The sequence below is a fragment of the Diceros bicornis genome, chromosome 20 (genome assembly GCF_020826845.1).
Source record: "Diceros bicornis minor isolate mBicDic1 chromosome 20, mDicBic1.mat.cur, whole genome shotgun sequence".
Taxonomy (NCBI): domain Eukaryota; kingdom Metazoa; phylum Chordata; class Mammalia; order Perissodactyla; family Rhinocerotidae; genus Diceros; species Diceros bicornis.
In genome coordinates this window covers 52,798,977-52,826,634 of record NC_080759.1, presented here as the reverse complement: position 1 = coordinate 52,826,634, position 27,658 = coordinate 52,798,977, and the positions used below count along the sequence as shown (strand labels likewise).

General features: G+C 37.2%; 1 protein-coding gene across 10 annotated transcripts in view; it reads right to left on the bottom strand.

The window, feature by feature from the left end:
* CTNND2 (catenin delta 2) overlaps nucleotides 1–27,658 on the bottom strand; it is an 892,220-nt gene that overhangs the window by 391,014 nt on the left and 473,548 nt on the right. For all 10 annotated transcript variants that reach the window (XM_058564342.1, XM_058564335.1, XM_058564340.1 and 7 more), the window contains 3 exons: nucleotides 21,203–21,237; nucleotides 20,697–20,813; nucleotides 6,106–6,278 (listed from right to left, as the gene is read on the bottom strand). In XM_058564342.1, coding sequence (XP_058420325.1) covers nucleotides 6,106–6,278; nucleotides 20,697–20,813; nucleotides 21,203–21,237 — 325 coding nt within the window. The remainder of the gene's footprint in view (nucleotides 1–6,105; nucleotides 6,279–20,696; nucleotides 20,814–21,202; nucleotides 21,238–27,658) is intronic.

Sequence of the window (27,658 nt, the reverse complement as noted above, 5' to 3'; positions counted from 1 at the left end):
CAGATTGTTGTGGTAACATGATGTAGTAATACCAGCTACACACTGCTGATTAAAACGTCTGAGAATTTGCTGGACTTTGCAAGGGTAAGTTTGCAGAGGGCATTAGGCTCACACATGCATATGGACACAGCTATTTACTCTCACGGCCTGGAAACCAGAAGAAATCACCAACTCCAAAAGGCAGTCTTATTTTGGTATCATACAAAATGTTCCTATAATATAATGCAATTAAAATGAATCTGCATCCCCAACCAAGTTTTGTGCCCTTGCACTTACTCCCTGAGAGGAAATTAATTTGCTTGAACACTACTACCATTACTCCCCCAAAATCTGACAACTTCTCTTTTGAAATTGTCTTCAGAAGGAATGTCACTCTTTAAAATAATTCCCAAGGTAGAAAATCCTGGTACTGTGAGAAAGGTTTGATTTTGGAAATAGCCAAATAAAATCATCAAGCACTTTTCCAGCAATTCCCTTAAGGAGTGCTGGTTTTGGTAAAAACTAATATGAAACACAGAGTAAAGAGACAGCTGCTGTGAGCAGTTTGCACCCCATCCCTGGAGTCATCATGGCCAAGATGAGGAAATATGAGCTGGGTTTACCTGGTGGTGGTACCGCACTAACACGGAAGGGTGGTGCCCAGAGCACATGAAACTTAAGTAACTGGAAAAGGAAAGCACTTGGAAGGAATTCCTTCCTCGGATAAGAATATCTCAATTAAAAGGACCAAAAGAGCATCTACAACCTTGGGGATAACAATGGAGACCACCCCCTCTGCTTTCTCTTCGCATGAGGGTTCCAAAATAATGGAGGCGGGGGAGAGGGTGAGAGAGGCAGAGAGAGAGAAATCTTGCAAACCATATTGTCCCTGTCACTGCAGCTAGTAGGAAGTGACAGTGGATACATTTTCCCAAGACCTCTAAGCCACCAGTACAAACAGGGAGGTGCAGATTTTTGCATCCTAAATACTGTTGTTCCTTCCCTCTGACCTCCCTTTAATAAAAGTATTATCAGGGTCATTATGGATAAATATTCTGAAAAGTATTTCATATGGCCATGAAAAGAGTCTACCAATGGAAAGGAAATAGAGAAAATAACTAAAACAATGACCTAAGTGTCTTATTTAAATTTATCTTAAGGAATATGTAAGGAGGGATTTCTTGATGGCAACTCTTTCTAAAAAACTACATGAACCTTGGCAAAAATATGCTACATAAAACTTTTATTTCAGCAAGAGGCTCATTTGGTGTAACTTTAATACCAAAATATTTCCTCAGAAGGGGAAATGTTATAGTAAAACACATACATCCCTGCAATGAGAAATGTTTCAGTTATTGAAGCCAGATTAAATATATTTACACTGGAAAGAGATAAGAGAAGAAGATTTTAAAGCAGAGCAATGAACAGGGATTTCCAATAGGTAGTCATCTGAAAACCATCTTAAAAACAAATAAACTGCCAATTTCCCACAAATATGCCCAGGAAAGTAAACAAAATGACATGATTTCTCCTCTAAATGCCACATAAAGTATATTTTCTACACTAAACATATCTCTGCAATTTTGTGTTGTCCAATTTTATTAGTGACTTTTCTCTTTACCTAATAACCACTTCTTTAATAATTAAGCAAACTGGAGTGATGTCACACTAGCTGTCTGTATAACCCTTTGCATTCAATGATCATTAAACAGGTGTTTATTGGGGATTTGCTCTTCCTTTGCACCCTGCAGGTCTCTGTGTCCACCCCGCCACCACCCATAGAGTTCTCCATCCCCTTGACCTTCACATCTACCTGATGTGAAAATGCACCAATAAGCAATGTTCCAAACTCAATGAACATATCGGCAGAAGTGAGCAGATGGTGTGTTTATAATTATGATATAGCATAAACGAGGTCTTTTAAGACATAAAAGTCTGTGCAACATTAAATAGATAGGCCAGATCCAAAAGAAACGGCAATTTTGCTTCTCAAAAAGCTTACCGCTTTTCTAGAGCATCCACTATTGTTCAGTTTTATTTTATAGAACTATCACACAATTCTTAATTTCCTGCAGCAAGCAGGCATCTCCCTGGGGTTATGAATGTGCACATGCTGTCTTCAGTTCTGCTGGAGAACACGAGAGTGGGCTTAAAATCTTTACAGCCCTGCACTGCTTTGTACTACATCCCTGTACTTCAGACAGATGTATATTTTCATGTTTCTCGTATATTTTGTTTCTTTGAGGGACAAAATGCTTGGTGAGGCTACTTTATGTTTGGACATGGAGACAAACCAACATTTTTAGAGTGACTTCTCTGTGCCAGAAGTTGTTTATTCAGCATTTCATATAATCCATAGGAAATTTTATGTGAGTGGAAGCAGGCAAAACTTGGAGGAGAATCAACTTCTTTATCCTCTCACCATGCACAGCCTTTGCAGTATGATTATAAAGAACAAGGTTGGGGTTTGACGAGCTGACGAACATTTGATGAGCCCTGGGCCAGTGACTCGGGATATGGAGCTTAATTTTGTATGGTATCCACTCTTGCAGCAAGGCAATCTGAGGGGAAGAAACAGACTAACCTGCACCTAACTATAGGGTATTATCTGTGAAATGACAAAATGACGCTTTCAACACATAAGTCAGGCTGTGTTCCTTGCTCAAAATTCTCTACTGGCTCCTCATTTCACTCCAAGTAAAAGACAAGATCCTCACTATGATCGACTTGGTCTTCCATCCCCTCGAAACTCCTGCGCCCTGCTCTAGCCACCTTGGCCTCCATGCTGTTCCGTCAACATGCCAAGCCACCTCTTCCCGGAGCCACTGCATTTGTTGTCCCCTAGACAGCTCCCTCCCTCTTCTCCTTCATGTCTTTGTCCATCACCTTCTCCACAAGGCTCCATAGGCCACATCCCATCCTGCACTTGGGATCCTGCTTATCCTAGTCTACATTCATTTCTTCCTCACAGAAATCATCACCTTCTAACAAACTATGCAATTTATCTATTCACTGTGTTGATTTTCTGAGTCTCTATCACTGATTCTAGAATAGTTCCTTGAGGGCAGGGATCATGTCTGTTTTCTTTACTGCTCCATCCCAAGCAGATACACCAGCTCATGGCATATAGTAGGCACTCTATAAACATCTTGAATGCGTTAAAGTATGACACAGAGATATACAAACGGACTGCAAGAGCAGCTCTAGTTTGACTGGGGTACCTCACAAGAGCCACACAAAGGCCAAGGTTGACTTGGAGGAGGGAGAGAGGGATGGAGGCGAAACCCACACAGACTGTTTAGAGGCTGGGGTGGGGAGCCTGCAGGGCAGCTGAGCAGACTGCTGGGGGTGGGGAAAAAAGTAGCTATAAATCGGCTCATGTCACTTCCCAGAAAGGCCTTGGGGTCCGATGGGAAGGATCTTACACTCTCTCTCCTCCAGCCCAGCCCCAGGAACTCAGCCTAGAGTCTAAAGAGAACGACTTTCAAGGATTTTAGTCAGGGTAATGCCAGAGAAGTAATATTTTATGGCAATTTTGGTGACACATAGTTTTCCTTTCAGACTGATATGATGGGGCGATACAGGCTATACGTGTATCACCAGGGCATGACATACAGCCTGGTGATGCTCACTCAACAAACGTTTACTATCTTGAATAAGCTAGAGTTTTTTAAAAATTGAAATTAGAATCTTTGAACACTTACGATACTCTGTTGAGACTGCATTCTGATATGATTTACGAGCTAGACAGAGAATCCTTTGCTTTACGTTTTTGATTACACATTTCCTTTTTGACAAAAAGATGAAATGTGTTTGTGGTGATTGATTATTGACCTTATTACCTTGGTCTGGCATCTGTTAGCCATAATTTGAACTTCACTAGCCTTTTTGACACTTTCTGGCTACAGGATATTCTAAAAATTAATCTAGCCTTGAAGGAATGAGTTCTAACACCATTCAGAATATTGGAAAGAATATGTCACAGGCTCTGCAAAACCAGTGGAATAGTGGAGTTCCCAAGAAAATCTGAACAAAGGAGATGTTATAGGAATGGGATGTGGCCTTTCTACTTTCAAGGGTTTAATGCTGAATGCAAAGTAAAAATACTAGTTACTTGTTCATCATTTTTCTGACATTATTTTGAAGTCACAGGTCCTATAGGGTGTTCAATGGAACATGCTTTTCATACTGCAGCACTAAAGTTAAAATTAAATCATGGTACCGATATTTACCACTTAGCTGAAATAAAGAAGATTAGATATTCACAAACAGCCTCAATCCTGTTAATCGAGTGGATTAGAACAATACCCTGGTCTGATTATTCAGACATCTTCATCCACCCACTTGTCAGGTGAATGAGTATGCTGGTAACCTCTGCCTCAACTAAAGTTATTACCATGAACACACATCTGTGGATGCCTTCAAACTATAACTCGGATGACCTCTAATACATAGCTTCAATATCTTTACCACTGAGTTACACTTTCTGATTAAACTTTAAAGCAGACTTTTAATGTGAGGCCCAATCCTGTCACTTTGAGCTTCCACTGATTTACTCCCATGGCAATTAGCAGATGATAGAATTAACTCCAACAAGTGGAACTCCAACAACATGGAAGTAGATAAACCGCCATAATGCCTGTCCACATTTATACACCTCTTCATAGCTTCAAGATATAGATGCATTTAATTGAAATGGTCAATATATAAAAGGAAACCTATGAAATGCTCCCTCTTGGAATGATTAGATTTCAATTCAGTCAAGATCCTGTTCCCATTCTTACGGTTGCTGCCTTAAAATGGTGCATGACAACTTCTCTAAATGTGACGAGCTTGAGTTTTCTCATCTCTAAAATGTGGATGATAATACAGCCCTGTTGTGGGGATTAAATAAGAGGATGGATATAAAACAGATTACTTCTGGGTGCTCAGTAAATGGTAGCTATTAATTTCATAAGTAAGAAAGCTTTGATTTAACAGCTAGTCATTACATAGCTATGTGTGAACTGGGCTTACAAGATGCTAACAGGTAAGTGATAAGTTAACCGATTTTTCATTTTATATTGATATTTCCATTTTTCATAATGCTCAGCTATGGGAATACTGATTTTTCATTTTTTTTAATTGACTCAGTCTTTTCAACTAGAATTACAGGGGTCTTAGATATTTGTGAGAAAAAGCCAAAGCATGAATACTAAATGAGTTCAAGATAAAAATAAAAGAAGGTAGAAATGTATTGTTTTACTAGCTATATGTCTTAAAAGTCTTAGGAGATTGGTAAAAGCTAAATTCATAGCTTTCATAGGTTAATTTACGTATAAAATATTCCTTACTTCTGAATGTGGCCCCTTGGACCTAGAAGTACAGCCAGATACAAGGGTACAAGAAGGGCTGTAATCCACTTGATTTGCTTCCAAAGAATTAAAAATTGAGTGTATTCCACCATGATCAGTGTATCATGGTGAATATTACAACATTTACATCTTTCTTGAAAAAAATTCAGATTAGTAGCCACTTCTTTTTACCAAGAGCTGTTTTTAATTGCTGCTAATAAATCTGTGCAGTGAAACTATGAGAACAAGTGCACACCTTAAAGAAAGATTCAAGAGCACATTTCAAAATAAAACTTGACAAAGTATAACTATTCCTAAACTAATCACAACTATCCTCAGAATAGTTCTGTATACTTGATTACGCATTTATACTGTGTTCCCTTATACAATTAACCCCAACGAATAATTTCATGCTTATTTTTTCAGGAGAAAAAATTTGTTCCAGGTGCACGCACAAACTCAAAACTTCCGTATGTCATATTTATATCACATACAGACTCAGGAATAGTAACTAGACACATATTTGCTTATTCAAACAGATAAATATATACAATATAGATATAGCATGAGAAACTCACTGATATTCCTAAAGAAAACATGTTTATAATTCAGTGTTACTCTATTTTATTATTCATCTCCTTCACTCACAGCACCAAAGACATCTTTCGTAATTTGTGGGACGTGCCTAAGAAAGGCAGGAGGAAGCACCATGGCCATCTCACAGCCCTGCTCCCTGCCTGTTCCCTTGGAGCCCATGGACGAACACGGCAGAGGGCCCCCTTCCCACACGTACCTGGCTGAAGCTCTGGCCCGTACCGCGGGCTTGTGTGCTGCGGGCAGGGAGCTGCGATGGGGCTGTTTCACCCAGGGCCAGGGTCTGGTTGCTATGGTAGCTGGCCGGATACTGGAAGGACCCTTCAGGTTTGGAATTGAGCTGAAGTGCACTCTGGGAGAGCAGGCTGGGCCCTGCATTGAAAGTCATTTAGAGCAGTAAGTGACAGCCTCAGTGAAGCAGAAATGACATGTATTATTTATTGAGAGTAGCCTAGAATTATCACATGCACTGATTCCAGCCATCTATGCTTTGAATTCTGAGAACTAAAATGACCATATAATTCGACTCCAGCTCTTAAATGAGATTTTTTTTTTTTTTTGGCAGTTTAAACGTTCTCAAAAGAGTAGATTTTTTCAAATGATCTCATCTTGACCTACATAGACACAGTTCTTATGAGACAAATTAGTTAATCAAGTAGTTATTTTTGGATCAGACCAATCAATACCAGAAACATTTGAAATAATTTAAAAGTCTGCCTTTTGGTACATGGTAATTGTGGTAATATAATTACGTCTTCTATTAATTATCAGGATGCTAAAACACTCCAAAGCTTCCAATCAGTGGCAAATTCTTCTGTACAAATAGTGATGTAATACCTCAATGTCTGAAGGGTAGACAGTGTTTAAAATATTAATAGCTTTTCATACAATGTAGAATTCACCCTGATCTCACATGATCTCTGAAGGTTAGTTATCTTTGCCATCACAGCAATGCACGGTAGCAGAACAAAGAGAGGATACGGTGCTAAAATTGGTGCCGCAAATGTGGCTGATATTAAGAGTGATGGAGAAATGAGAATCAGTTCCTGGCCTTATTATTTAATTATATTGTGTATAAGAAATTGTGTTTTATTTTCCTATGTTCTATTTAGTTGGGATCTTTTTAAGAAGGTAACTATATACACATAGACTATGGTATAATCATTATCCCATCCTTAATCTCCCTCTTTTGCTGTTTTAGATGATAGTATCATTTCTAATAAGTGTGAGCAAATTTCAAGTTCCTTATTTCTTTCTTTTTAAGAATAGAACATGGTTTTCTATTTCAAATGAGATCATGGATTTGACATCACATGGGCCATTTTTTGCATAAAAATGTGCCCTTTCTTAAAAAGCATTGTTTCACATAACCTCTGCCATTTAAGACCTTCCTCTTCCCTCTAATTCCCTGATAGAACTAAACAATGCAAAACTACTTTTTCATCATTGGATGTTGAATAATAAGCCAATTAACTAACATTGGTATTTTGGAATCTGTGCAGTTTCCGGAAAAACAGTCAAGCAAGGAAATAAAAACGTTTCCATCCAGCCCCAATTTCATCATGAAGGGCATAACAAAAGTACAATTGTAATCCTTTCTCTTGTAATTTAGAAAATAGAGTCCCAAGAAAACCGCATATACCAGATGGTGAAGTTTGCAATAGCCTGCAAAAAATCATTTAATCCATACTGATGGTGTAATAGGGCTAATCACCAGAAATATGATGTCTCTATGGGGAGTGCATTCAGAGTTCCATCCATTATGGATGCCAGGAATATACTGTCCCCATTGCTGCTGGGGAAACTGCCAGGCACAGAGACAGAGCCAAGGGGTGGTCTCTGAGGTCCAGGCCATGGGCAGGGTGAGATATGCGAGAGCCTCTAGAAGTGAAGGAGACCCCTGATGGGGGCAGAGGCAGATGGGGACTAACCGCAAGGAGGAGGAGAAAGAGGCAGGTACTGGGAGGACAGTGACGAATTGTGACCAAGGGCTTTCCCCTTGGTGTCTACCCTCCTGAAGCTCCACGGAGGAGAGTGAGCTACGGTGGAAAAGCAAAGGCCCTTAAGGTAGTGGTCACCATTTTACCTGACAACAGGTGGTTTCCCACTGAGACTTCCTTTGCTTATTTCTTTCGGGACAGTCTACCCAGACACAATGGATTGTACTCACCATGCCCCCTCCCCCATGATAAAGCATCCCCAGGGCAATGAAAATTGAAACAGATACAACAGCGCACAGACCTTTGGAAATGTCAAAAATGAAATAAGATAAAATCTTTAATTTCATGTAAACAGTTTAACATAATCTATAAAGCAAAAGAGTTGCAAGTTGCATGTCCTGGTGATTTGCCTTTTAAAGAGATTGTGTGACTTTGCTCTGATGAACTTTCTTGCATATGCAGTTAGGAAGTCAAACAAGTTTGTAAATTCTGAATAGAGTCATAAAATTATCTCTAGAAACCTACAAATTTCTCTCCATGCAGAATCTTAAGGCGGCAATTTAAAGTCCCCTTACAAAGGAATTTCAATTAAAAATATGATTTATGTGCTCCTGAAATATACATCATGAAATTATCAAATCTGGTCATCTTTTATAGAATCAGTTATGTATTTGATCATTACTCAATGAAAACAAACCAAGATTTTCTATTTCATTTCTTTGTTCACACATCACAAGCATGAAACCTAGATGTACTCTGACAGAGGTAATTGCAACAATGAGCAATATATCATAATATTACAACACTGACACATCACCTGGCAAGGACAAAATGGGGCAAGAGCCAAAACACTGCATGCATTGTAGAATGATTTTTCCCTTGCTGACTAAATTTCAAATGAATGGCATTTATTCATTCCAATTTTAGAGAGTGCAGATATACGAGCATATAAAAAAGGCTAAAATCAGAGGACAATTCTTAATTACTTTATCATGGAAGTAAAGTTTACATATAACTAGTTCTTGATCAGCTTTATTAACATCACTGTGCACTGAGGTAGAAGATACAAATTTTCCGGAGATTTCAAAAGCATTTATAATTTTAGGGCTTTAAATTATTTTTTTTTTCTCCAAAACTTTGGACTTTCCAGCAAGTCTTGCTTGGGCTAGAGGTGGAATTAGGCTGCAGTCCTAAGGACATGAAGTGTATCCACTGGGGTATGGGGTCAATGTGACAGGATTTCTTGGGGTGATGGGAGGCAGAGGAAGAGATGACCTTAAAATGTCACCTAGGGAAATGAAATGTTGCCTTTAATGCAATTAATTGCTCCAAGAAACTTGAACTATGAACAACAGTGGATCACAATGTCCTATTAGGTCACAGAAAGCAGAAGCCACCCTCTGGTATGTATGCTTCCAGGACATTGACCTAAGGGGTCACAGTGACTTATTTGACTATTCTGAACCTTCCTCATTTTGGGACAGTCCTCAAAGCTGAATCTAGGGGTCTGCTCAAAACGACTCAGCCCTGGGGGCCAGGAAGAGGAAGTGAAACCGTTTTCTGAGAAATTGATAAAACTCAAAAGAGTATGTGTCCTTGATTTGATCAAAACATATTATTCCCAACTGGACAGAGGGGAGAAATTCCAAGGGAACTACAGAGTTGAGGGACGTGGAACCTGCCCTTGATCCTAGGAAGACATTTGGAGCAAAGCAGCTTGAGTGTAATACCGATATCTCAATATGTTTTCAAATACATGAATTGACTGGAGACTACACAGCAGCCTGTGAAAAAAATTGTCCCTGTGTCTTTTTCATTATTCTTAGAAACGTAAACAGAGGTGTGGAGAGATTAAGAGGTCAGCCAGTGCCATACACTCGGTAAAATGAAGATGAGACTCGGATCCTCGTCTTCTATCTCTAAGTCCAGGAGGTGTTGTTGTTCAACATCAAAGCACTATTTAAATCATATATATGTATGAACATTTTAAGGTTGAAAAATTCTTCCCTAAATAGAAGTCAATTTGTTTGTAGGAGAAATCTTCACGCCTCAGACTGTGGTACTTCCCCAACAAATCTCTCCTTAGAGATTCCAAATATTGGCCAGGGGAATCTTGCTGTCCACCATCGGTGGGACAGAGATCAACCTTGGCAGATGAAAAGGGTGAAATGTTAATTTTATGCATAAAAATTCAGACTTACTTATTGGTCCTATAACACATACACTACAATACTTAGTTTCTTCTTAAATGTACTAGATATTTTAGAGTTTTCATGATCATGTGCACTCATTCTGCTTGCACAGGTATAAAAAGGCTTCATCTGGAATTGCTAAGTGTTGCCTGCTTTAGCCAAATATCAGTCCCAGAAAACAGTGAAACTTAATTGAACGATATACTTTGCAATAACACAGAAAAGAATAGAGGCCCACAATGTGGCATTCCTAAATTGTAATTTAGGTCACAGTCATGCCAGTGGAGTGGGTGAGTGTGTGTTGGGAAAAAATCCAGGACTAGAACTCAGCAGACGTGGGCTCTAGTCCACCTTCATGTTTACGAAAGCGTAGAGGATGATGACGATAAGGATGATGATAGTAATCCCCGCTAACCTTCACCGGGTACTGACTAAGTTCCTGGGCACTAACTGTCCTGAGCAGTGTACATCTATCAGTCCATTGAATCTTAACAAGATCTCAGTGAGGAAGGTACCATCATCCCCGTTTACGTCAACAGAACTGCAGGTCACACTAACTGAGACCACACAGTTGGCAGTGGTGGGCCTGGGTGCAGGCAAGGCAGGCTGGCTTCAGAGCATGTGTTCTCCACCACGCTTCGTTAGTCTGTCTCTCCAAATTTCAGTGTCTGCAAATTTGAGCACCTAAGGAGATAATGGATGTGCAAGTGCTTGGAAAAATGTAAACTGCAATAGCACTGTCAGTTATTAGTATTATTATCTAATTCTCTAATTACATAGCCACACGGTCTGATAATAAAGTCTTGATTGGGATTTGTTTGTCCTGAAAAACTAATTACAGTGCTGTCCCCTATATCACTTAAAGTTTTCTTTTAACACCCCATGAGCTTTCATTTTACAAATGAGACATTCAAGGCACAGATCATAAAAACGGCCTGCTTGAAATTAAAAAAACAAACAAAAGCTCGTGTCAGAGCCAAGAGATGAGAAAGAAAAAGTTCCCTCAGCCTGAACTTCCTTTCTCTGTCAACCTCAAAACTCATTCTTAAAGTGCTGTTTAAACGTCACCTCCCCCATGCAGCCTGCCCTGATGCCTGATTGTCCAGGGAAAGTTAACTCTACCCCCACCATGCTACCCTAACCCTCTGGACAGACCAGACTCGGAGGAATTTTAATTGTTTAACAGAGGGATTTGTACAGTATTACGCAGCAACAGGTTCTCTAGAAGAAGGGTAATAAGACAAAAGCAGACATTCTGAACATTATGGTGAAGGCAGCAGGACTGTGTGTTTAGACACTGGAGAGACCAGGACCAGGAATTTCCTGCAGTGCAGAGAAAGGAAACCTGCACTAATTGATGAAATCTTAACTAGGGTAGTGGGTGCAATAGGAAGGGAGAGAAAGGGGCACATTTAAGAGACATTTTAAAAGAAAAGCTCATGGGGACTTAGTGACCAAGTGGACAGGAAGTGATGGAGAGCCACAAATGACCGGACACTCTTCAACTGGTCCCTGGAAGGATAATACCACGAACTCTGCAATGGGTGCATGGGAGTTTCCCACAATGCAGAGTTAAGTCCTTCGCAGAAAACCCAGCAGACAGTACGGCACTGTCATAATCAGATGCACACCTTCTGCTTCTATAGGTTTTAAGGTGATTTATTGGGAGTTGCTAATTCTGGTCTGCTTTAGTTGAACATCTGCCCGAGAACACAACAAATATTAACTAAATGAGTGTGGAAAAGCAGAAACGCCCACCATGTGGCATTCCCAAGGGAAGGATGGGCAGGAGACACGTGTGCTGAGGCCTGGATGTTCTGGGGAAGCACATACTTAATTTTTAAATTACAGAGTGGGAGGAGATGGTGGGAATTGATGTAGGTAGAAAGGGATCTGGGCTTGATTTTAACACTGGCTATAACAGAGCCTGACTAACTTATTCTAGGTCTTAAATAATTTCCAAAATCAAATTTTGATTATATGTAAATGAAATTTTAGGATGGAGCCGTAGCTATCAAAGTCATTAGGAGTGGATGCTGCGGCAGCAAACACAAGACAAGGTCTCTAGGGGGTAATTAAGTTATCAATTTAATTCCAAAGGATTATTTTACCATTAAAAGAAAAGTGTTATTAACAAGAACGCACTAAAATAAACAGCTGCTAAAGTCAGGCAATGTCTTGAATAGGTGCTCAATGAATGTTTTGTGGGGCTGTTAATTCAGGATAATCAAAAGAATAATAAAGACACAAATTGAGATAGACAAGTGCAGAACTGGACTCCTGACAGTGCAGCTTTGTTTAGATTTACGTTTGTCGGGAGTTTCAGAAACATTTTTTTACTCTTAGGTTAAACTGATTCTTTCAAAATGATATAAAAACTTATATTTATGTAGACCACGGAAAATAACGCCAAACAAGATTCATACACATCTATCACTCACAGAGCATCTGCATCCATATCCATTCCCTTGCTATCTCATCTTTGTGGAAGGTGAAGAATGACTTGAAGGTTAAGTATTATTTTAAATGAGAGGAAATTCTTAGAGCAATATCAAATAAAGAGAAAGGGGAAATCTCTTTGTAGAAAATATTAAGTAAGAATAAAGGAAATAGGTGATGGAAATTATATATATACAGAAGGGCTGTTATAAATTACAAAATCAATAAGAACAATTGTCAATTATTTGTAAGATTATCGAATTGATTTAAATCAGGCTCAAAGCACTTTAGTCATATCTAAAACTACAAGTTAACTATAGAGTAAAAATATCGACTTTTGCTTAACTTGTACTACTTCGTTTCACTTATAGCAGTGGTGTCTTCTGTATGGATTCTGGATGAACTTGTCAATTTACAAATTTACTTGGAATAAGAGGTAGCTAGAGGTGATAACTGTTTGTTTTCTTCTAATCTTCACTAGTAACTTAAAAAGATCATACATAAAAGTTTCACTGAGGAGTTTCCCTGAAAATAGTGGTTCTGCCCATCTACCATTCCTAAAATCAACTGAGGGAAAAAGGTCTAGGGGCTTGTTATGCAAGGAAGCTCAGAGTGATGTGGTTGTTCTGTGGGCAATGTTTTTAAACCTCATTTCTAAATCTCTATCTCCAGAATATCAATTTCATCTGGTCAGCTGCTTTCAATGTGTAATGTTTTATGTGAAAATTAAAACCGTAATGGTCCCAGGAATAGAGAAGTACTCATTTAGTTTTTGAACTGATCTAGATTCAACCAATGTTATTGGCTTAATTAGTATGCTTTTTCAAGTTTGACAATTTTATATGGATAAATTGAAGATTGGTAAATCATTGGCACTACGCAATAACTCACTTAGTTTCCTTAAGTCTGTATACAATGGAGAGAAATGGGCAAAACAATATTTATCACAAAAAATAAACTTCAAGTGTATAACCTTAATTTATGTATAGCTTGAGAATTTTATTGTGCATGGGATTTTACATGATGTTATAATCCTGGATTGGTATTTTTTTATAGCTCACTCCAATTTCCAACTATTTCCTTGTAAAGGTTTACCGTCAGATTATTTACCTTTTAAAAAAAATAATATAGCACAAAAAGAGGGAAAGCATTGTACATATTCTTTATGAATAAATAGTCTCAAGATAATAGATTCACATTTCTCATTATCAATAATTGTGAAAAAAGAAAATTAATACAAATCTTTAGAAGAAAACAAAATTTAAAAGCCAAATTCTGAAAATACTATAATTTAATCATGGAATTATACTAGCTTAAAAAATCAGTTCTTGATTTGCCACAAATCGCAGACTTTCCTTAGCTATCCTCATGGCTTGCTTGTGCATTTTATTCAGGTCCCTGATGAAATATCTTCTTGTAATGGAGGATGTCCTCGCCCTTCCGTCATTCTCTCAAAACTAGAGCGGTTCTCAAACTTTCTGGTCTCCTAACCCTTTCACACTCTTAAAAATTACTGAGGACTCCAAACAGCATTTATTTATATGGCTGACATAGAATGCTGATTATCGTATTAAAACCGGAAAAGGTTTAAAACAGAAGGATACCTCGCACACCTTCCATGAGCCATCAGAGCAATGACGCTATGATGGGCCATGCAGCCTCTGGAAAGTTCCACTGAACTCTTGTCGTGTGAGACTCTTATTCTCACTCTCATTGTGTTAGAATGAGCATGGAAAGGCAAATGCCATTGTAGGATTATTGCGAAAATTGGTGCCTTTACAGACCCCCTGAAAGGCTCTCGGAGACCCCAGGATTCCCAACTACACTCTGAGAACCCTACCCTACCCCTTACCGGCTTTGTCATCACTTGTAGCAATTGTCTACCTGAGCTTACTGCATTTAGATGGCTTGATTTCTGCCTTTCCTGACTAAAATGTAAGTGCCACAAGGGCAGAGACTCTGTGCTGTCATTAGTAAGTGCTTAACACATACATTTAAAAATTGAATGACTATAACACCTACCTGTGCCTATAGTGATACAATAAAATCCCATCATATCAAGATTTGATTGCATGTGAAGTTTTGATTGCTGTTGAAGTGAATTATTATTTAATCAGTTGCAGTTTCAATGTTTTAATTTCTAGGGGAATCCCACAAGATGTCTCCATAAAGTATTGCCGGGAGTCCCCTCCTTCCACTGTCCTGAGAGGAAGAGTCTGCTTATTCTGACTGTCTCAGGGGAACTGAAGCCTCTCTACTTTTTCTCATACTCAAGCCAGTTCTGATACTGCCTCACTTTCATCAGCTTTCATTTGATCCACCTCATATTTGTGTCTTGGGCACCTATGGTGCCTTGACAATTTCAAAACACAATTACAGTTTCATTAAAAATTTCCACTAGGCTCTAAACTTTGTGGTCGATCACAGGAGACCCTGATAACATAGGTGAGAGTGATGTTTTTAAGGAGAAATTTGCATTGTTCCCTCTTGCTTAGGGAATGGATAAAGAGCATTTGGTTCTTTATGTCTTTGTCTATCCTTTTGATGCCTAGGTTTGCCTCTGAGCGAGGGACCTCTTTGGAGAAGGTATAACATGCTTCTTAAATGTCTATGTGATAGAAGGAAATCAAAGAAAAAGAACTTGAACATTAGCTGAACAGAAGGTAGAGACAGCGTCTGGAAGGGAAGATAATTATAGCTTCCTGGAGGATATTACTACACTCTGTGTGCCGCCGGGCTGTTTTCCCTCGACTTTGGCTCGCACCTTCCATTTCTGCCACTGAAAACTTCTCATTGGCTCTACAACACCATAGGTAGTGGGGGGAGTGGGTGAGAGCGAATTTCGAAATGAAACAAATGGATGCAAGTGGTATCTAAAGATAACTTTAGACTTGGAACCGTGACAAACTTCTGGAAAGGAGACTGTCTCCTTTGTATGTCAAAAACTTGGACCAAAGGGCATATGATGAAATGACTTCAGAGAGAATAAACAATCTGAGGATGAACCCAACTAACTTGAATAAATGCATTTCCAAGAAAGGACTTGCGGGTCTCCAGAGTCCAGGTGACAGTCCTCAACCACTGCCGGAGTAAGGGGAGCATAGGACTTGAATCTGGGTTTTCTAGCTACAAAGGCAGGATGGGCTACCTCATACCCCCACCCAGAGGCTCTCTACCCTGTCGGGTCTAACTGAGGATCTGGTTTCCACCATAATAGAAAATAAAACAAACCAGTCCTCTTTCCCTAAGCATGACATCAATGTTCCAAGCCATGTGATTAATATGTTTATCTTTTTGATTATTTAGTTACTATAAAAACCTTATACTCCTAAATCACTTCTGCATCTTTTAGTGCCTTGCTTACCAGGAATTATGAAAATATCCACTTCATAAGGATGTCTCTCACCTTTATTATTACTATCGCATAAGAATATATGGAATTATCATTTATAGCATTTTAATAACCTAATCTCTCAACAATTCTTTCATCCCATAGAATCAAGTATATTCACAGTAATTAAATGAAAATGACAGACTGTAAATCAACAGTAAATAATACATTCACCTCTGTCAAGTTATATATGATTATTCTATTTGGATTCCACCTATCCAGAATGGTAACATATACAATTGACTCTTGATTTTTTGAATATATTCTGATTTGAAAACTCAGAATAAGATAACATTTCTTTCTTTGCTATAATATTCAGAATATATTAAGTTCCTAAGATTTTCCTCCTACCAAATGCTTGGATTTTCTAGAATACGGTAGAATTCCAATTTGTGCCTATGCTACAGAAAAAAAATACTATTTCAAAATATAACATTTAAACAAATTAACAATCTTTATAAACATATAAGTCATTTTCTCCCAAGTTGTCCCTTCTATTTGTAATTTTGACTGACAAATATTTTCGTTATTTTTTGGCTAAGATATAATTACCCTTACCTCTGAGTTTATGTCTCCAAGGATGGATGGGCTAAATAAGGTACTTGGGCCAGGGCAGCTCCGGTCAGCTGTACATTATGTGAGAAGCTAATGGCCCCGAGCTTCTGTCAGTAACTTTTCTTTTTCCAGTAAAGCAACAGCAATTCTTCTAGTAACTCCATGACACGTATTTGTTAGAATTGAAATTACACAGCCAGCAGTCACGAAATAGTGGCGAGGTGGCAAAGGTTGTACACAAGATTTACATATTGTTTAGGATAGCATTTTTTTTAAAAATGCAAAGTGTTGGAAAACACTGATGACTGTATGACACTATACTCAATACAATAGAGCAGCTATTGCTTGCCTTAGGGCCAAGGAGATGGGTTTACTAAGATTCAAATTTTATTTTAATCAACCCTTGGAAAGAAAAACAACAAAAGCTTTTAAACACAATGAATTAAGTACTATGAGCTGAGGTGTTGAGATTGGTTGCCATTTTGGTACTATTTCAAGCTGGTTTTAGACCCTTTTTAGTCTTGTTTTAGACTCTTGAGTTAGGACTAAGAGACTGGCTCTCAAGGGCAGTGTGCCAGGTCCAATTTAGCATTAGCTATTTCATGTCTGCTGTAGCTAATGAATCCATTGATTGACTAATCACAAAAACAAGGGGCTAGAAGAATCTGATGGCTTGAGCTAATTATGTGAAATGTGTCAAAGAGCCACTACATGTCTATTTGTTAAGTTTATATAGCAACAACATAAGCGTGGTATGCTGTTCTACTATTTAACAGAATATTGTGCTGATTATTCTCTTGGCTCTCTGTGTCCATTCTCTGCCATTTTGTCCACATAGACTATACCACAGGGATCTCTTGCCCTTTGGTTTAGGGTCAGATTTGCCCGATGGGAGGCACAAGCAGGACATCCGAAGGCAGGAGGAGAGAAAGGTTAGGATATTCATTCATCTGCTCCAGCAGAGCCTCTTGACTCTGCTGGACTAGTCCCTCGACTTTTCCTTCAGGACTAAGGGTAGTCAGGGCTTCCATCTGTTGCTACTCCCTGGGTGCCTCAGCAGGCATTTTCTGTTTCCTTAATCTAGCCCACTCCTTGTAAATAGTTCCTTAATTAAATTCTCAGATTCTTTGAGTAGAATGTGTTTCCCATCTGGACCCTGATACAAACCCAAAAGCAATTGAGATTTTTATTTTACGACCCTCTAAATATTTAAAATCAGCAATAACTGATCCCCCAAATGATAGTTATCCACTCAGTATTTTAAAATTAATCTTCTAAATTTTACTCAATTATTTTCAGTCTCCAAGTGATTCTGAAAATGTTAAGAACCAAAGTTTCTTAAGAATAACAATATCTGCATTTCACTGTGGTTCAGATGCTTTGGCATAAAACTTCTGAGTGGTGCTTTCATCACCTGTTTTTTTGGTTGGTTTTGCTTTGTTTCTTTTCCTATCTTCAAGTAAAGAAGCAAGGGCTTACAAAAAGAACAATCAACTAAAATCCTAAGAGTCTTCAACTAAATATATTCCAAAATAACCCACTGGAGTATTTAACTTGCCTGTAATAAAGATACATCTTTTGCAGGTAATTTTCAAACACACATTGCAGGAAAACAAAAGTGAACACTAAAAATTCTTTCCATTTCTTATGTGTGTAGTAAAGTGTCTCAAGTAAGGAAGCTCAGGATTATTAGTTGACCTAAAGCTAAAAAAAGCTCATATATTCATCCCTTCTGTTATTTTATTTATTTATCTCTTCTACCATTTTATTTTATATTACTTTACCTCTGTGTTGCTTTTATTATTTCCATCTTCCCAGTTTCTTTTGGTTTGTTTAGCTCTTTTTAAGGTTTCCCAAAAATGAGTACAACATTCTTTTATTTTGTCTTTTATTTTTAATAATAAAGTTAAGATTTCCTCTGAGTGCAGTTTTTTTCCATGCCCCTATGTTTTCATTATAAAATGTCGGTATTTTATTTGCTTTTTAAATAGTATGTAATTTTCTTTGTCGCTTCCATTTTGATTCAGTAGATCCAAAAGTATGTTTCTTATTGTGGATATATTTTTGCTTCTCATTTTATTGCTTACTTTTAATTTTATTTGATTATTATCAAAGGATGTAGCTTTTTTTAATTTTTAGGATTGTCTTTACTGTCCAATAGCTGATCAAGTTTTGTAAATTTTCCCTGGACATATATAACAAATGTATATTAACATTCAGTGGATTTAACTTTTTAAATTTATTTAATACACTGGTTGGTTAATTATTTGTTCCAACTTTCTGTGGCTTTTTCCTCTAGCATTCTGTCTGATTCTGAGAAATGTGCATTGAAATGTTCACAATCATATTTTTCACCAACTTCTTTCATTTTTAATAGTTTTTGTTTTACTATTCAGATGCTATGTTCTTTGGAGCATATATGTATGCTTATTGGATTTTAGTATGAATTTATAGCATCTTCATAAGTAAAGACATTTTCACTACATAATTCCTCTTTGACCCTACTTAGTGCTTCTGTATTAAATTCTACTTCATCTCACATTATTCTTCACCATCTCACTGTTTGTGTTTGTTGTATTTGCTGTCACTACTTTGTCTATTCCTTTTTTTTCAAAGCTTCAGTACATAGTTGTAAGTCCTTCTAGTTCTTCTATGTGAGCCACTGCCACAGTATGAAACTGACAGATGGGTGGTGTGGTTCCACACCGGAAAACAATCCTAGGCCACAGTGGTGAGAGGGCTGAACATTACCATCAGAGCTGGCTCTGTCTATTCCTTTAATTTCAGCATTTATTTCATTAATGTAAGTGTTTCTCTTATAACATCACATAATTATTTTATCTTTGTTTATTACAAGCTTGAATTTTTATTCTTTTCAAAGAATTCAGTGTGCTTACTTGCAGTGCTAGAGTGATATACTTGATTTATCCCTTCTATTTTAATTTGTTTGCCTCTTATTTTACTTTTTTTTGCACTTTCCATGTATTAATGGTTATCTCGTCTCCTAAACCCACAATCAAACATGTTTTGCTATTATAATATGAAAAATGAGATATCCAATATCATCTCCCCTCCCAAAACATACTATTTTATCTCTGCTTTCCTGACTTTCTAATAAAGTGAGTACATGTGTGTCAAATATTAATTAAATAGAGTTCCAACTACAACTACCCCTGCAAGAGAAATATATTTATTGACTCAGAGAGAAGAGATAACAATTATACTTTTTAAAATATAAAATACAAAAAACAAGGATAATACAAATCATGCATCTTACTTTAGAAGTTTCCTTGAGGGCATGCTATGAGTTTAAATAAATCTGGATATTCATGATGATGTTATCCTAAGAGCTGTAGCATTATAAACATTATAGAGAAAGTGAACTAATATGTAAATTAAATGGTTTCAAGATCAGTATGCTATCTTATTCTTATATCTTCCTTTTATATGGCAAGCCTTGATGGGTATTCAAGGAAATTTTATTTTTTTAAATTAAGGGATAAAATGCTCCACTGATTTCTGATGTAGAAATTATCAGGGTAATCTATCTTTTAATGATTTAATTTTTAGCTTTCTGTGGGATTTTATTAAAATAAGTCAAGAGAATTTTATGATTTATTAAAGTGAGGCTCGTTTCAACTCATAGCCCTTTTATTTCTAAGCCTCAACCACTCTGGTTGAAAAATATACAATTAAATGGAGATAAAGAAATTCTTAGATATTCTATTGAGATTAACATAACAATGCAAGATAGCTAAATATAGAAATGTAAGGAGTTACTGTTTATTACTATAGCATAGTACTAAATAGTTAGTACTGAATACATTATACCAATTTTTTTCTATTTTGTTATATAATTGTTGTACTGTTTAAGATCTCTACCAAGAATAATCTGTATGAGTAAAGCATTGGCGATTAATTTTAAAATAGACACTGTGTTGATTAAACAAATATATGATGAGTTCATATAAGGTACTAGTCTAGATGCCAGAAAGGATATCAGAGAATTTGTGAGAATCAACACCATGTCAGTAATTGGTGAGAAATCTAGACGCCAGTTACTGATGTAAGAGAGTTTATAATCTAATGTGAGTTGGGGTGGGCTAATGTGGGAAAGAAGTAGATGAAATTGGAGTAAAATGGATAAAACAAGTATAAACGTATGTTGAAGTCCCATTAGATATGGCTCACGATGCTAATTATACTAGGAAAAGGAATGGCATGATACTCTTATATTTTAATTCTCTTCCAGCATGATTGTCATTTGACTTACTTTCACCTGTTGAATAATCCTGTGGGTCAAGTATTCCTGATTCCTGTAGCGATCTAATACAGGAGTCCACCAGCTCAAGACCTGTTGTAAGTTCATCTTCGATATCTTTTTGACCATCTGAAATACAATATTTTAAAGTGATGAACAAACATGTGATAATGTTAACATTAAAGCTTTAGGCTATCATTTAATAATGGAAAGTATCCTAACCAAAGATATTACCTCCATGAAGTTCTCATTAGATATCACATTGTAACCCTTGGTCAGCCAGTATTAAAAGCCAAGGCCAACCAATTCCATGTATCCACGAAGAACATAAAAGTTACTAGGAAATTGAGAGAACTTAACTCTCATGAAATCATGAGCTATCACAACAACTTCACTTAATTTTAGTGTCACAGTGTTATATTCATTTCTATAGTCTTTTTCTAAGTTCACAAGAAAATTAATCAAGAGAGATACATGTAGAAACAAGTGTAAGTGTTCATCAAGAAGCTGTCTTTTACCTTGTGATTGCCAGTGAAACTGCTCTTCTGCTGAACTGTAAAAAAGAGAATACACAGGTATAATGCACTGGTTAGAAACGAAAGGACCCTAGACTATAAGACACAAAGGCACATTAGAGTAGTAATGGTGGCTCCATGGCACATCCTTTAATTTCTTACTAGAAAAAGGATCCCATTTTGATACAATCTTAACTTTAACCCATTTAATGTATACTTCTTTTGATTCACAGGTATTAGTATGTTATAAATGGACATTGTTCAGCAATTTTCAGAGAACAGCTCATTTTTTACAGTGCCCACCTTATGGTACTCATTCCTTATAACAGCTCCTATATACATGTGGTTCTACCAAATTTTAGTTATTTTAAAATACAAGTCTGAATAGTTCATGTAGACTTTGTCAGGTAGTCTAATAAGGAAATAATTTTCTCCTTTTTTCATTATAAAGAAGATGAAATAAATCTATACTTCCTTCTAGACATACTGTATGAGCAGTTCCTTCCAGGTGATTATTAGCTTAAATTAAGTAATTTAAAAATTATAACACTTTACCACCAGCTGAATACACAGTTACCAAATTCTCATTTAATATATACATCTTATAAAAGGACTCAGGTAGAAAGCGTTGTTCACATACGTGATATGCCAAAGATGTGTGCAGAATGCATCTATGTAGGCAACACAGATTTCTTTTGAATGATTTATTAAATATGTAAATAAATTTAAAATTTCTAAATATGAACAACTGTTTCATTATACATGCAAATCCTTCCTACATGGCCCTTTTTTATGTGTCAATAATTGGTGAGAAATCTAGATGCCAATTACTGACAGGTATCATTTTGAGAACAATTTTCTACACTATTTCACTAAATCTTTTACTCAGCTTCTATGAATAGCTCATCAGTTTCACAGCAGCAAGTGGATTTTAGACCTTTGATCTGTACCTTAGTGGTGGTTTCTGAATACATTTATGGGGCATGTTCACTTAGTAAGTGGCATTTTATATATGGGTAGAAAATGCTTTCATATTTGTAGTGTGTTGAATGGTGCCCCTCACCCCCCAAAAAAATATGTCCACATCAAATCCCTAGAAACTGTAAATGGTTGCTTATTAGAAAAAGGGTTTTTGCAGAAGTAATTAAGTTAAAGATCTTCAGATGAGACCATCCTAAATCAAATGATAAATGTCCTTATAAGAGATAGAAGAGGAGAGAGACACAGAGGAGAAGACCATACGAAGTTGGAGGCAGAGATTGGAATTATGCATCTACAAGCCAAGGAACGCCTGGACCCATCAGAACCTGGAAGAGGTAAGGAAGTATCCTCCCCCTGAGCCTTCATAGGGAACATAGCCCTGCTGGCCCCTTGATTTTGAACTTCTGGCCTGCAAAACTGTGAGAGAATAAATTTCTTTGTTTTAAGCCACTCAGCTGTGGTAATTTGTTACAGCAGCCCCAAGAAACTGGTACAATATTTTTCTGATACAACAAAAATATTCTCATGTTATACTCTCCAGGATTTACTACTATCTCTATGCTACTGCATTTGTTTTACCAGTACGGCCCTTTACTAAGCACTTACTGTATACCACAGCTCTGCTAATCCATAATAACCACAAATCTCTTTGGAGGATGAGGAATAACAGGCTTATTGATGTTGACTTGACCACACAGATCATAAGGAACTCAGCAGCGACTTAAACTAATCTGTCTAACAACTCCAAAGGTCACATTCTTAAATCAAAATCAAAAGTTGTGGAGGGAAGCACACTTAAGTTACTTCCCTCTTGAAGCAGTAAGAGTCAGTCAGTGGAAGCCTCTCCCAGGGCTCAAAGTCCCATCCTCCACTCCGTTCAGGCACAATGAAGACCACACTTCCCCACCTCTTGCACATAGATGGGATCACGCCAAAGTCTGTGAGAGGAAGTGACAAGGTCCACCTCCTGCCCCAAGCACAGAAGGGCAGGCATGAGATCTTCATGCTCTGTTTTCCTAAGCTCTCTGTTGAGATGGGTCCCTGAGTATGTGGCGGGAAGATTTCTGCCAGCCCAGAGAAGACCCAGCATGAGGGAGAAATAAATCACTGTTGTGTTAAAACTCCAAAGTTAGAGGGTTGTTTGTTTCTATAGAGTAAATGTCACACTGAATAATACACAAGTGTGCCATGATTTGAGTTTGTAAGGCATTTCTTGCTTCTCTACCTTCCATTTCCACAGTACAGAGCTGGAAGGAAATGTCTTGGGTCATTCCAGCACAAAAAAGGTCTACCACAGCTTTTACCCATCCTTTGAGATTTATCCACTCACCTACGATAATGGGCGATTACAATAACACTATTATATAACATTTACTTTTCCTTCATCTCTTTCAAAACTGTTTCAATTTTATGATGCAACAGAAACAAGAAGAAACATTTCTTTTCAACCACAATTGAAAAAAGTGCCATTGGCAGTGGATATGAAACTACTCTCTCAAAGCAGAGGTACCCTTCCTTTGGGGCACAGAGCTTTAATCACTTAAATGGTTTCTTGATTCCTTTAGCACAGTTAAAACGCATTAAAAGTATGACTGATCGCAGAAAATAGAAGTCCCAAGAGAAACTGGGTTTGGATTTTATTTCCTTTACTTTCTCCGTTAGGCGAGTCTACACAATTGCATATTTCACACACTTGATTCCTTCTCTTAAAAACTGCTCTAAAGTAGATGCTTTTAAAAAAAGCAAACTATTTATTCATTCGATAAACACGGATCATGCCTGTGTCTCAGACACCCTTATTTCAGGTGTGTAGCAATTACTCATGGCGAACTCTCTCCCAATTATATCGATCAATTTCATAGAATACAAAAGTCATTTTTGAAGCTGTTGTAACCTTCATGCATGTTCAATTTCAGAAAACAAAGTTTGTTTTCATTATCAAAATGCTATTTCTTGAAATAGAAATAATCTCTAATGAATTAAATTTAATAAAAATATATATGTAATTTGGATCAGTTTGTATGTATTTAAATATAACTATGCATAAGTTCCAGAACCCAACTACTACGAAAAAAAACATTTGTAACAAAGACTATAGTAAGTAATTCAACCTTTAAACATATACATAAACATGTACATAAATCAGTGATGCTAGGAAAGAGTTTTAATAAATATATATTAAAAGGACAAATCCTAGTAGCTAACGCTTAGCTAGCTCTCCCTTTACACTAGGCAACACTCTAACTGATTTACAGTTAACCTTCATGAGAAAACTTTTGAGAGAGGTGATATTTTCCTATTCTACAGATAATGAAACTGAGGTAAAACGATGCTAAGGAACTTGCTGGAGGTCCCATAGCCAGCGGCTGGTGGAGCCAAGGTTATGACTCTGGGCATCTGGTTCTAGAGGCTGCATTCTGAACTACCATAGTCACACATTTGGCTGCCCTGAAATTAAAGTCCTATGAGATAAAAACAAAAATATAAACACCATAAACCAAGTTGAAAAAACAAGCCACGTCCTGGGAGAAGATACTTGCAACACTATAACTTTCAAAAGGTTAGTTTCCAGAACATGTAAATAACTCCTTCAAATCAATAAAATAGAGATTAAACAATCAAATAGAAGACAGGGCAATAAATATATTTAGAGCTGATGCATAGCAGAAAAATCAAGAATGTATGGTCACTGAACACATTAAAAGATACTCAACTCTGTTAGGAATTGAAAGGATAAAAATTAAACACAAGATACCTCTTTATACTCCACAGGCTATCAAACAATTAGGAAGCTTGACAGTACTAAGTGTTGGAGGGGAAATGTGAAATAAGAACTCTCAATCACTGTAGGTAAGACAGCAAATTAGTGAAACCGTTGGGTGAGCTATGAGGCAATACCTGGTAATGTTTTATAGCAAACACCCGATCACCCAGCGGTTCTGCTCCCAGGTGGAGCTTCCAGGGAAACCTGTGCACCTGTGTCCAGGAGACTTGTACAAGACTGTTCATGCCTATATGTCGGCAGTGGCAAAACAATGAAAACAACCTAAGTGGTCATCAATGGGGGAATGGACAAATATAACAATATAACTACATATTACGTATGACATACATATGGAATAAATACTATATGGCAGCTGAAATAAATTAGCCAGATACATAATGTTTCAACATGGGTAGCTCTCAAAAGGAAAATATAGAGTGGAAAATGCCAATTGCACATAAGATTATGTACTGCATGATCCGAATTATGTAAATTTTTAAAAAATTGACTAAACAATATTGTGTTTAAATATACACATACATACACACATATATACATATATATACACAGAAAAAAGCTATTATTTGGTTTAAACTAGTTTTTAAATTATGTATACATAGAGAGAGAGAGAAGGAAAGAGAGAGATCATATAAACATATGGTTTAAAAAGATACACCCAAATTCATGATGGTGGTCGACTCTGAGGGAGAACAGAGAGAAATAAGTCTGAGGAGGGGTAAAAAAGGAATTTCACTTTTATCTCTAATGTTTTACTTAATGAAAAATGAGGGGAAAAGGTTAACATCAATTTAATAATGCCTTTGATACTTGGAATAGGAAAAGTCATGATTCTTACATTTAGAAACATGTTTAGTTAAATGCTTAGATAAATTCTTGTGATTCAATTCTATATAATATTCTCATCCTTTTGTCAGAATCACTCATAGTTGAAATTCAAATGATGGAAAACAATTCTGAAATATAAAAACACAAACAAAAGAGGAAATAACAGTTTTAGAGATATAACTACTTTTTTCCTCTATTTTGCATAAGAGAAAAAAGACAGTATCCCTTTTACTATGTTTCAAGTTTATATGGCTTGAACATTTTAAGCAAGCAACCAATAACTTTTAAGTTCAGGGCATGGCATGGGAGAAAAATGAGTTTAAACCAAACAATAACCTGTGAGTTCCTTGAGAAGTGATTTTCATCCTTATCATTTCCAGCATGATAGTCTCCTTACCCACCTCCTGGTCATTTCCAATAAAAAAATATACATCTGTGAAAGTGCAGCAAGTTTTCTTAATGTCAGGAAACGACACAAAACAAACCATTACTACAGCTAGTCTGTCTGTTACGCACCTGCTCAAATACACTTTCTTACTCTCTTTTTCAACTTTTTGATGCCCAGAGCATCAACCCCTACACTGTGTCATGAGGTGTATTATTGCTCACAATGTGGTTCAAAACGAAATACAGGTAAGGAACTACGAGTTTTTGTTATTTTGCTTTCAAGTTAAGCAGTGTACCTAGAACATAAGCCAGATAAACTATTATGAAATAAATTGCTTTAGAACTGACATTTGATTCTAGCCTACAGGAACACAGGGCCTTACATGTATGATGTCCACATGACATAAATCATATTCTGACATAAAGTACTTTTTAGTATATGGTTTTGTAGGCAGCCACATCACAAAGCATTGGTTGCAAAATACAATGACCTTAGTCAAAAGTTCCAAACCCTGTGGAAATGTAGCATATTCAGTAAAAACGGTGAGAAGTGATACCCCATGGAGCTCTGTCAGGCTGCTGTTGTCCTTGTCCATTAGGACACTGTATCAAGTCCTTATTAGTTTGGGTTGGTGAGTAACCCCGCTTCCCCTAGAAGTTTCTGTGGAACTGATTTCCCTTCAGTCTATTGCTTATGGTCTCTATCCGCATCTGTGATATATTCCCAAACGAATGTCACAACATCGCTGCCGTGCAATAAGAAGGTTTATTTCTTTCTTAGATCACACATCTTCTTTCTCCTTTAACCATTTTCATCAAATATATAACTTTACAGCTATTGTAAAAATGTTTACAGGGCTACAATGGATAGCTATAGGACCACAAAGCTTCTAAAGTAGGAGGCCGTGTGCATAGCAGCCAAATGTGTGGGCTCAAAAGCCAGACTACCTGATACTGGAGCCCAGCTCTGATACTTACAATCGAGGACACTTTGGGTGAGTTACTTAGACAATCTGGACCTAAATGGAGACATTTTGAGGTTAAATAAATTAAGTTATATCAAGTGATTTAAATATCAGGTGATCAGGGCCTGGCACATCTTGAGCAACTATGGAATTGCTTCCTTTTTTATTGTACATTGCTAAAATGGTTTATATGGCTTGTAGGTTATGGTTTAATCTATTTTATCCCTTAGAGAACACTGCAGTCCACTGTGGGAGGATCAAAATGGGGACAGACATGGGAAAATGGGAACACTGGACATTAAGGAAATACCCAGGCATAGTGGTATCTATGCCAAGGCTATCGATCACACCCAGTCCTGCAGAAAATGATAAAACAAAGTCACCACAAACTCTGGTGAATGCTTACCATGGCTTTGGAGATGCAGAAGAGATAGACAGAGCCCCAGCTCCCCATGACTTTGCGGTGTGAGAGGGGCATGGGTAAATAAGGGCACAGAACTGGGAGAACTGTTATAC